Source organism: Trachurus japonicus, chromosome 8 (genome assembly GCF_045865225.1).
Source record: "Trachurus japonicus isolate A0001 chromosome 8, Traja_1.0".
NCBI lineage: Eukaryota > Metazoa > Chordata > Actinopteri > Carangiformes > Carangidae > Trachurus > Trachurus japonicus.
The window spans coordinates 1863545-1875701 of NC_140914.1; the positions used below are offsets into that span (position 1 = coordinate 1863545).

The following is a 12157-nucleotide window of genomic DNA, read 5'->3' on the forward strand; positions in this document are numbered from 1 at the left end:
GTCTCCAGTCTACAGTCTGGACTCTTCACAAGATCATCCAGATCCTTCACGTCTGAAGACTTCAGGTTGTTTCTGCTCAGGTCCAGGTGTCTCAGGTGGGAGGGGTTGGACTTCAGAGCTGAGACCAGAGAAGAACAGCTGATCTCTGACAAACTGCAGTCCTCCAATCTGAATAAAGAATAAAAGAAGAAGATTAATTCATTGATGATCAGAAAGAAGAGTTTTTCTTCAGCAGTTGAATTTCAGTGTCTTTGTCCAAACATGAGTTGTGAGGATCTTGTGCACATTGTTGTGATAGAGATGAAGTGAGTTGATGAGCTGATACTGGACATTTTCTCCAGAGTTTCTAGAAAACATGAGTCGTCTGACTGAGAGAAATACGAGTGTGTGTGAAGGTTGAACTGAAGTGAACAGACATTATTCATGACCACTGAGTGAAATGAGCTGAAACTGAAGACTCATTCTCACACAACAACTGCAAATATTCAAGAACCACTATTTCAAATGTCATTAATCAATTCAATCAAAGTCAATGATTCAAGTTCTGAGTGAAGATCAATCAGGTTCAGTTGTGGATCAAAGATCTAAGATCTACAACAGTAACAGTCAGAGAACTGACCCCAGAGTCTCCAGTCTACAGTCTGGACTCTCCAGAAAACCACTCAGATCCTTCACTCCTGAATCCTGCAGGTCGTTTCCACTCAGGTCCAGGTGTCTCAGGTGGGAGGGGTTGGACTTCAGAGCTGAGAGCAGAGAAGAACAGCTGATCTCTGACAAAATGCAGCCCCACAATCTGAATAAAGAATAAAAGAAGAAGATAAATTAATTGATTACTGATCAATAATCAGATGAGTTCTGATCAATAACCAGATGTCCTGATCAATAATCAGATGAGTCCTGATCAATAATCAAAGGGACTTTGTCCTTGTGTTCTTGTGGATCTTCATCATGTGGCCATCTACACACATCATCCACATGTCAGCACAGATTCATCAGCTGCTGCTGACCTCAGCTCAGTCTGTCAATATACAATCAATATCTGATCAATACCTGTTGGACTAAACACTGACTACAACTCTCTGATTTACAGATTCTGATTCTTTTAGACAGATTTATATTTGTACCATTTCATGTCACTAACTTCGTATTTTTATTCTTCTCTGTTATTATTATTATTATTATTATCATCATCAATGACTTTATTGATCAACTGGTATCAGGGTTAAATCAATAAACTAACAGCACAGGGGTCAATGACGTGATGAAACCCAGTGTCAAGTGGTGTCACTTTGATTTTTGATAAAAATCTGAATAAAGAGGAAAATAAATCTGGACTCAAATGAGGAATTAATACAACTCTGTGTTTCTGGACTCATTTTACATCATTTGTCACAGATTATTTAGAAGAAGAGTTTTTTGTTTTGAGGACATGTCCTGCTCAAGATGCATTAAAATCTAAATATAGAAACACAGAAAATAATCTATTTCTATTTAATGTTTTCAGAAGAAAGTATATTTTTATAAATTCACTTTAATCCACTGTAGGTGGATCAGATACAACAGTCAGAGAACTGACCCCAGAGTCTCCAGTCTACAGTCTGGACTCTCCAGAAAACCACTCAGATCCTTCACTCCTGAATCCTGCAGGTTGTTTCCACTCAGGTCCAGTTCTCTCAGGTGGGAGGGGTTGGACTTCAGAGCTGAGCCCAGAGAAGAACAGCTGATCTCTGACAAACTGCAGCCCCACAATCTGAATAAAGAATAAAAGAAGAAGATAAATTAATTGATTACTGATCAATAATCAGATGAGTTCTGATCAATAACCAGATGAGTCCTGATCAATAATCAAAGGGACTTTGTCCTTGTGTTCTTGTGGATCTTCATCATGTGGCCTTCTACACACATCATCCACATGTCAGCACAGATTCATCGGCTGCTGCTGACCTCAGCTCAGTCTGTCAATATACAATCAATATCTGATCAATACCTGTTGGACTAAACACTGACTACAACTCTCTGATTTAGAGATTCTGATTCTTTTATACAGATTTATATTTGTACCATTTCATGTCACTAAATTTGTATTTTTATTCTTCTCTGTTATTTTTATTATTATTATTATTATTATTATTATTATTATTATTATCATCATCAATGACTTTATTGATCAACTGGTATCAGGGTTGGATCAATAAACTAACAGCACAGGGGTCAATGACGTGATGAAACCCAGTGTCAAGTGGTGTCACTTTGATTTTTGATAAAAATCTGAATAAAGAGGAAAATAAATCTGGACTCAAATGAGGAATTAATACAACTCTGTGTTTCTGGACTCATTTTACATCATTTGTCACAGATTATTTAGAAGAAGAGTTTTTTTGTTTTGAGGACATGTCCTGCTCAAGATGCATTAAAATCTAAATATAGAAACACAGAAAATAATCTATTTCTATTTAATGTTTTCAGAAGAAAGTATATTTTTATAAGTTCACTTTAATCCACTGTAGGTGGATCAGATACAACAGTCAGAGAACTGACCTCAGAGTCTCCAGTCTACAGTCTGGACTCTCCAGAAAACCACTCAGATCCTTCACTCCTGAATCCTGCAGGTTGTTTCCACTCAGGTCCAGTTCTCTCAGGTGGGAGGGGTTGGACTTCAGAGCTGAACCCAGAGAAGAACAGCTGATCTCTGACAAACTGCAGCCATACAATCTGAATAAAGAATAAAAGCAGTGAGTTGAGGACAAAGCTCCTTGTTGACAGCGTTCAGTGTCTCATCATCTGTTCAGAGCTGAAGAAGCTTCAGAAAGAACAAGTTTAGAAAATCAAAGTCCAACAGCTGAAGCAACAGGAAGCAGGTTAAACAGTGACAGAGAGAAAACAGCTCATTAATATTCATGAGAAGCTGCTGCTGCTTCAACACAGACGCAGTGAGTCCGCCTCTTCACCTGTCAGCTCCACCTGTGGCTCAGTGGCGGCTGGTGACTGAAAAAATTGGGGAGGACAGGAGGAAAACCAGTCCACGGCGTCATGTTATTTTCTACTAGTTGACTACTTATCCCTACTTTCTGATATTCAATGAAAATTAAACAGTAAAACAATGTCTTACAAGATTTTTTAAAAACAAGATCATTTTATTCAATTATACTGTTTTCAGATTAACACAGGCCTAATGAAAAAGACAGAGCCTTTCTCATGTGGGATGTAAAAAAAAAAAAAAAGCAGGCCAGTGTTCAACACCTGTAAATGTCACAGTGGGGAAAAAGTAAAAACAAAAACCATGGAGATCTGTAAGCAAAGTGTTCCACTCAAATTACATACATATTTGGCTAGCTATTCTTTTACCTGAGCTGACGGCCCAGGTCACGTATCTGAAAACTATGAACAATCTCTCTGACTGCTTCTCTCTGATATCTCCTAACAGTTTATCCAGAAATCTGCTGATATTTCCTTTCAAATTGATGCCAATGTCGCTGAAAACTCCGTATTTCTTGTGCTAGGAGCAGCAGGAGCAGCACGGCTGGGAGTGAAAGTTTGGCGCACATAGCAACAGTAACCAAGGGGGGTTGGAGAACTGTAATTGGACCAACCTGGTGTCAATCTTGTGTTCTGGTTGCTGATTGGTAAGGGAGGACGTCCACCCTTAGTGCGTCATTTTACGCGTCTTAGCCAATCACAGATCAGCATGAAAAAATCCTAAATGCATTGAGAGAATGGAAGGAGATCCCGCCCCGAGGTGTCTAGAGGAGGACAGAAGCCCTCTGTCCTCCTCTAAGCCCCCCCCTTCCTGCTCCCTGCTCCTCACACAGACTACTCTGTCTCCTCCGTCTGCAGGCGGCGCTGTTGAGCTGTTTTAAGTGGATTTAATGGATTTTCTTCCATAAAAGAGATTTAAAAATATATTATAAATGGTTTGGTAAAGGTTTATTTCAACCAGTTACTCTTTATTAAAAATATGTTGATCTTCCTGTGGCCTCTCAAAAATAGAGGAGGACCAACCTCCTCTGCCTCTATGGACCAGCCTCCACTGCTGTGGCTCCATCCAGACAAACTCATGTTGTGCAGCCACATTTGTCAGAGACTGTGTCACTGAGCTCCTTCTCACTCCAACAGCTCATCTGCACTCACACAGTGTGCGTCATAGTGCGCGTGTGCGTAGCGATACGCCGCTTCAATGGCCGACAAACACGGCTCCAGAGTTCAGGGCTGTTTGACAGCAACATCAAGTTGTGACAATCTTCAGAACGACGTGGTCAGCTTTTCTCCGTGGGCGTTTTGAAAGTGTGTGAAGCAGGTTGTTTGTGGCGAGCCCGTCCACAGCAGCTCATCACTCAGCTTCTGTGCTGCTGCTCTGCTCTGCTAACACACTGACTGTGTTCAACAGCTCACACAAGCCCACGTTCAAGAAGCTCAGCTGTCACTTTGAGCTGCTTCTGACTCCTGCCCTCAGCCAAGCACTGAGTCAACACTCTGAGCCTGAGCCGCCACATGAAGCAACAACCTTCAGCCCATCTTGGTGAGCCTCCAAACAAACCAGCTGAGCCTCTGCAGCCGCTTCATGTCAGCAGCAACAAGACCAACACTAGCAGCTCTGCTCTCACCTGTCTCACCTTGATTCTCAGCATTCACAGTCATTGACAGGAAGTGGCTGCAGTGTGTGCCGTGCTCTTCACTTCCTGCTTCACACTCCAGCCTCTCCCAGCCAGTTGAGCTACCAGGGAGCAGACTTTAGCTGCCAACAGCTCCCTACAGCCAGCCTCCACTGGAGCGCAGCTTTCCAGCCTCCTCTGCCTCTGCTGCCAGCTCTGTGGATCTCAGCTGCTTCCTCTCATGCTTCCTCCCATGGTTCTGTCAGCTCCACAACATCCACCAGCTGCTGTGTTTCTGACCACAACTCAACATCTGCTCTCAGACCAGTGCTGCACGTTGGTTCAACAACAAGAGTCTGAGTTGAAAACAACAGTTGTAGAAGCTGAGCTCGTTCTCTGCTGCTCTGAATCACAAACACTACGACTGCTCTCACCTTCTTCTCTCTGGACTCATCTCAACTGTTTTCTCTCTTCAGCTTCTTGAGAAAATCCTCACACACAAATCCTGACATAATGAACCAATGAGAAGCTGAAGCTTCAAACAACTACAACAGCTCCTGTCAGTGAACTCACATCAGAGTCTCCAGTCTACAGTTTGGACTCTCCAGTCCAGCACACAGACGCTTCACTGATGAATCATCCAGGTCGTTGTCACTCAGGTCCAGGTGTGTCAGGTGGGAGGGGCTGGACTTCAGAGCTGAGGCAACGACTTCACAGTGAATCTCTGAGAGTCGACAACCACCAAGTCTGTGATTAGAGAAGAAACAAAATGTGTGAGAGTAAAATCAGACAATTAGTACTAAACACACACAACATGTCATCATGTGATCAACATGTGCTCTTCACACTCTGGTTCAGTTCATCTTCTCTCTTTGTGACATGAAACAATAATCATCATCAGGGCTGGGCTGGAAAAACCCATTCAGATTCAGATCCACCTCCTCTTGAATCATCCAACATCCATTCATCAAAGCCCAGATGGATGTTTAATCCAGGCTCCTGCGGCCGACACAGGTAGATGTGGTCAGGTGAGCTCAGGTGTAGAGCTGCAGGTGTCACCTGAACAACACTCACACACATTGATTTTCTCCAAACATGAAATGAAGTCAAAGAAAATCAAGGTGAAATGTAGAAACATCTTTAGCAGCAGAAGATCTGACCACTAAAGTGTGTGTCCTGCACAGATCTAATCCGCACTAAGGAGACGCTCCAGGTTGTCATGGTGACATTTAAGGTGGACTGATTGATTTCCATGGGTCACTGAGCAGCACACAAGAAAACATTCCACCTTAAAAGTGTGTGAGAGCTGGCGGCTGCACAGTGACTGAGATGGTTGATGAGTAAAAAGAGAGAGAAGCTGCTTTGATCGTCCTTCACTCTTCTGACAGTTTGTGTGTCTGTGCTGATGATGGACACACAAACATGACACAGTCAGTCTGTTACACTGGAGCTGCAGTGTGTGTGTGTGTGTGTGTGTGTGTGTGTGTGTGTGTGTGTGTTATTGATCATGTCTGGACTTACTGAGCCTTCCTGCAGTTCCTCACAGCTGGGATCAGTCTCAGTCGTCCCTGATCTGATGTCTTGTACTTCTCCAGGTCCAGCTCGTCCAGAACCTGCTCTGACATCTGCAGCATGTAGGCCAGAGCTGAACACTGGATCTCAGAGAGTTCCTTCTCTGATCTGTTCTCTGACTCCAGGAACTGTTGGATCTCCTGATGAACTGACTGGTCCTTCATCTCCGTCAGACAGTGGAAGATGTTGATGCTTCTGTCAGGAGAGTTTCTATAACTCTCCATCTCCTTCAGGTTGTTGATGGTTCTCTGGATGGTTTCTGGTCTGTTGTCTGTCTGACCCAGCAGACCTCCTAACAGCCTCTGGTTGGACTCCAGAGAGAGGCCATGAAGGAAGCGAACAAACAGGTCCAGGTGACCGTTTCTACTGCGGAGGGATTTCTGCATGGCTCTCTTCAGGAAGTTAACCAGAGTTAAACCATCATGTTGTTTTCCCAGGAAGTGCTTGAGGACCTGTGTGTTCCTGTTGGTGAAACAGTGGAACATGTAGACTGCAGCCAGAAACTCCTGAACACTCAGATGAACAAAGCAATAGACTGTTTTCTGGAAGATCACACTCTCTCTTTTGAAGATCTCAGTACAGAGTCCTGAGTTCACCAAGGCCTCTGTGACATCCAGACCACACTGCTCCAGGTCTTCTTGGTAGAACATGATGTTTCCTTCCTCCAGCTGTTCAAACGCCAGCCTCCCCAGCTTCAGAAGAACTTCCCCGTCGGCCTCCATCAGCTCCTGTGGACTCCTGTGTGATGACTGAAAGAGTGACCGTAGTTTTGAGAGGACAGAGGCCGATGGGCTATTACCTACAAAGAAAAAATTAGTTTTTTTTTAAGATTTGAATAGAGATAGATAGATAGATGGATGGATGGATGGATGGATGGATGGATGGATGGATGGATAGATGGATAGATAGATAGATAGATAGATAGATAGATAGATAGATAGATAGATAGATAGATAGCAGCTGATGATCACAAAACTTACAACTTTGTCACAAACTCTACATTGTGTTTTCCCAGGTCTTAATGTCTAAAAGATGCTATAACACAACCTCGTCATGCTATAGTTTGTGGATGAAGTGGTCTCAGATCATCAGCCCATCACTCACCATACTTGTTGTTCTTCCTCTTTGTCTGGACCAGCAGGAAGTGTGAGAACAGGTCCGTCGTGGTCTTGGGCAGCTCTCCTCTCTGGTCTGTGGTCAACATGTGCTCCAGAACTGTAGCACTGATCCAGCAGAAGACTGGGACTTGACACATGATGTGGAGGGTCCTGGACGTCTTGATGTGTGAGATGATTCTTCTGGACAGATCTTCATCACTGGACCTCCTCCTGAAGTACTCCTCCATCTGGGCGTCAGTGAAGCCTCGGACCTCTGTTACCCTGTCAACACATGTAGGAGGGATCTGATTGGCTGCTGCAGGTCTGGAGGTGATCCAGACCAGAGCCGAGGGAAGCAGATTCCCCTGGATGAGGTTTGTCAGCAGCACGTTGACTGATGACGTCTGTGTGACATCAGACACAACCTCCCTGTTGTTGAAGTCCAGTGACAGTCGGCTTTCATCCAGGCCGTCAAAGATGAAGAGAAGTTTACAGACAGCCAGCTGCTCTGCTGTGACCTTCTGTAATGTTGGATGGAAAACATGGAGCAGCCTGAGAAGACTCAACCGCTGATCTCTGATCAGGTTCAGCTCCCTGAACGAAAGCAGAACCAGCAGACTGACATCTTGGTTCTCCAAGCCCTCGGCCCAGTCCAGAGTGAACTTCTGCACCGAGAAGGTTTTTCCAACGCCAGCGACGCCGTTGGTCAGAACCACTCTGATGGGTCTCTGTTGGACAGGTGAGACCGTAGAGACGTCCTCTCTCTGTTGGACAGGTGAGACCGTAGAGACGTCCTCTCTCCGTTGGACAGGTGAGACCGTAGAGACGTCCTCTCTCCGTTGGACAGGTGAGACCGTAGAGACGTCCTCTCTCTGTTGGACAGGTGAAACCGTAGAGACGTCCTCTCTCTGTTGGACGGGTGAGACCGTAGAGACGTCCTCTCTCCGTTGGACGGGTGAGACCGTAGAGACGTCCTCTCTCCGTTGGACGGGTGAGACCGTAGAGACGTCCTCTCTCTGTTGGACAGGTGAGACCGTAGAGACGTCCTCTCTCCGTTGGACAGGTGAGACCATAGAGACGTCCTCTCTCTGTTGGACAGGTGAGTCTTTAAAGATGTCGATGCACTTGATTGTAGTGTCATGGAGGGTCTTCTTCTTGGACGTTGTCTCCAGCTGTCTCACCTCATGTTGGGTATTAACCTCTTCACTCTGTCCCTCTGTGATGTAGAGCTCAGTGTAGATCCTGTTGAGGAGGGTTCCACTTCCTGTTCCACTTCTTGTTCCCTCAGTTCCTTCAGTCACTCGTTCACATCTGCTCCTCAGACTGATCTTATGTTGATCTAAAACCTCCTGCAGACCACGATCTGCTGAGAGAGAAGAGACAGAGTCAGACTGAAGACAGAGAGTCTGACAATCTGATCAGATTATTTTCATCAGCTACAGAAAAACTACAGACAACAAAGAGAAGGTTTGAATCATCATCTTAAATGTCAGTGCTGTGTGATGGAACAATGACTCTGGAGAAAACAACAGGTCCTGGTTTCACTAATGACCACATCAGCAGACAGATGTTCAGTCTCACTTTGTCCACAGCTGCTCTGATTGGCTGTCTGCAGCTCACCTCTGGTTCTGGGTCTTTGTCCAGGATCCTTCAGGACGTCAGAGACACCACTCCTCTTCCTCCTGTCAAGACATTTCTGGATCAACAACATGTCACAGTCTCAGCTCCACATCTCTGATCTGTCTGATGGATCTGGTTCCTGGTTTCTCTCTGACTCAGGCTTCAACCTTCACTGACTCCATTTACTGCATTTAGTCCCTTCCCTGAAGAATCTTGTTTCCTGACTCATTAGACATCATCTCTGTGAACAAATCCAGAAGCTGCTGCTCAGACAGTGTCTACAGTGAAGCTCTGACATGTGAAACTCATCATTCAGGCTGTAAAATGATCCTGCAAACTGCTGTAAACTCTGTTAGAAACCAGCTCATCAACGTTCACCAAACCACCTGGAATCAGCCACGTCTTTAAAGCTCATGTTGATCAGCTGCAGGAAGAACATGGAGGAGGAACAAGTCCAGATGTTCTTTCATCAGATCAGTTCAGAAGAAACATGAAGAGACCTGAGCAGTTAGTATGAAGCATAGACTGTAAAAAAAATATGGCCGTAGCATCCGTGACGTCCCCCATTGGTTTTGGGGAGTCGTTTTTGTGACTCCAATATGGCGGCCTGAACAGCGCCATGTTGGATTTACCGGCCGAGAACCCGCCCACTGGCCTCGAAGCAGCTGTCCACGGAGCTGCTCGGACCTGTCACTCAACGTTTCCGCGCCCTAATTGGCCAGAGTTTTAACCTAATAACAGTAAAACGGTAGAGTTTTTAAAAAGTGTGTGCGCGGGTAGAAACTATCGATTGAGACCAAAAAACGTTCTGACACCAGGCTTTGATCATGTTTATTGAGGATGTAAAGTCGGAGATTTTAACATGGGGGTCTATGGGGAATGCTGCTTTCTGACACCAGCCCCCAGAGGAAGAAGAGGGGATTGCAGTTTGTTGAACGAGGAAGTGAAGAAGCTTCACTTCTCAGACCGACAACTGCCCCCTTGGTATGAAGACACTGATCAACCACAAGAACCAGTTCCTGTTGACTCACAGTCACTATGAGCTGCAGGACCTCAACACACTCAACACTGGTAAAGAGGCTGGAGCAGGTCTCTTACCGGGAGTCTGAAGGTCCAGGTTCAGGTCCAGGACTGAAGACTGGACCCTCTCCTTTGGACCGGTTACTCTTCAGAGACTGACAGGTGGATCCAGGTCCAGGTCCAAGACTGAAGACTGGACCCTCTCCTTTGGACCAGTCACTCTTCAGAGATGGACAGATGGGTCCTGGAGACTCTGGTCCGTCCTCCTCTTCCTCCACATTAACACTCATCTTCAGGACTTCAGTCAGTCTGAGAGGGAAACCAGAAACACTGACGTTAGCTTCAGATTCAGCAGTTAAGGGGAAAGTTAAGGGGAAATTAAATTCAACAGCTGAGCTCTGAATCCTCTGTTTATTTCACCTCTTAATGTGAAAACTGTGTTTAATTTTGTGTTGAGTGTAAAACTTTAACACTTTTCCTGAGAAGATAACGAGTCTTTAAAACAGTAAAAGTTTTGTGTCTTATTCCTTTGGTTTTTGATCAGAACCTGGTCTGATGTGGATCAACTGTGTTTCAGACTCTTTATCTTCTCTGGGTCAGTGTTAAACTTTTATTTTGAAGGTCAAACACACATTTTTCACATTAAGAGGTGAAATAAACAGAGGATTCAGAGCTCAGCTGTCTGACTTAAGTTCCCTTAACTTTCCTCTTAACTGCCTGTTAACACTGACTGACACACTCACACACACACACACACACACACACACACACACACACACACACACACACACATACAGAATACAGTATGTTAACAGTTTTTATTTCTCATGTCAGCGTTTTGTCCTAAAACTGTAAACCTGGTCCCAGTGTGAGTAAATCTCCAAACGCCGCCTCAGAAAAAAACAAACCGATCTTTAGTGAAACGATGACGTCATAGCCTCAGCTCTCTAACCTGTAACAGAGCCAGTCTACGACGAGCCTTACCACTCTCCATAAGCCCCATTGCATCGAACTTGGTTGCAGTTCCACCAGAGTTCCACTAGTTGTGCTGGTGGGCGAGTGCAGAATGAATGGGGTCCTATGGAGCTAGAAGGCTAAATTTGTCCCTTTCACCTGGTAATCGTCGAAAAATCGCTTTGTTGTATTTTCTGAAATGGATTATGGGTAAGGAGTGAAATTGTTGATAAGTTTTGTCCTTTCGATTTCCTACAGGTTGGGCTGTTGTTGGCCATAACACACTAGCATTCTGCTAATGAATGCTGATTGGTCAGTGACGGACTTGCGACTATTTACGACCAGAGATCCCACCTGATGACACAATAGCTGTAAAACAGGCAAAAAGCTGTTTTATTTCCTTCTGTAACGCTGTTATTATGCACTTTATTAACTTTTTATTTTAACTTTTTTTTTCAAGCGAGAAAGTAACTGTTTAGACCCTCAGTATGCGGTCAGTTTATCCAAATGACGGCTGTTTAGACGTCTGCTCCGATGTTTTTGTAGAAGTGAAGCTCCACCTGTGGAGCAATGAGCCGGTCTGCTGACGTGCTCGGCCGGCCAACCTCCGTCGTCATCCCGGGGGAGAAAACGATCGCCAATTAAGCACCTTTGGCTGTGACGTCATCATGTTTTTTTGAACGGCTTTTTAGAACAGATAAGTGAACTTAAAAAATCCAATATTCAGCCAAGTGCATTTTATTGCTCCCCCCTTTTGATAGTAACATTCAAATTAATTCACAAAAAATTATTTCCAGAGAAAAGTGGATTTTTAGGGGTGTATCCCCATTGACTCCCATTCATTCTGCACTCGCCTACGAGCGCCCCCCACATGGACAGAGACGTGTTCCGAGAACCGGAAGTTGAACGAGAGTGGCACTTCTCAATATTAGAAGTTCTGTGTCTGTAACCTGAGCAACACCGCTGGACATAGAAACTACAACAACAACAATGTGGGACTAGTGTAAAGCTTTTGAAGGACGAAGCAGAAACAGATGTTTTAGTGAAAGTGTCGGTGTGGACAGGGCCTGAGTCAGACTGAGACAACAGGGAGTAGCTGTCCTCCTGCTGTCCCCCCTTTAGTCTCAGTAGTTCACTCTGACTCTTCTTCCCTCCACACTTCACAGGGACTGACACTCACACACTTTAACGGTGAAGAATAATAATAAAGTTGTTTAACACTCACCTAACGCAGCTGCACCGTTATTCCCTCTGTCATCTTAAAATGGCGTCTGAACTAAATACTTTCACTTTCTCTCTCCTCCC

At 44.7% G+C, this 12157-nt stretch overlaps 1 protein-coding gene across 2 annotated transcripts in view; it reads right to left on the reverse strand.

The window, feature by feature from the left end:
* The window catches only part of LOC146982284 (uncharacterized), a 62745-nt gene extending 52541 nt beyond the window's left edge, over window positions 1-10204 (reverse strand). For both annotated transcript variants that reach the window (XM_085783278.1, XM_085783280.1), the window contains exons 1-8: window positions 9977-10204; window positions 8840-8940; window positions 7266-8624; window positions 6111-6960; window positions 5163-5336; window positions 2539-2712; window positions 1577-1750; window positions 620-793 (exon numbers count right to left, since the gene is read on the reverse strand). In XM_085783278.1, the coding sequence (XP_085639404.1) occupies window positions 620-793; window positions 1577-1750; window positions 2539-2712; window positions 5163-5336; window positions 6111-6960; window positions 7266-8624; window positions 8840-8940; window positions 9977-10188 (3218 nt within the window). In that variant the 5' untranslated portion in view covers window positions 10189-10204. The remainder of the gene's footprint in view (window positions 1-619; window positions 794-1576; window positions 1751-2538; window positions 2713-5162; window positions 5337-6110; window positions 6961-7265; window positions 8625-8839; window positions 8941-9976) is intronic.
* Between the last annotated feature and the right edge of the window lie 1953 nt (window positions 10205-12157).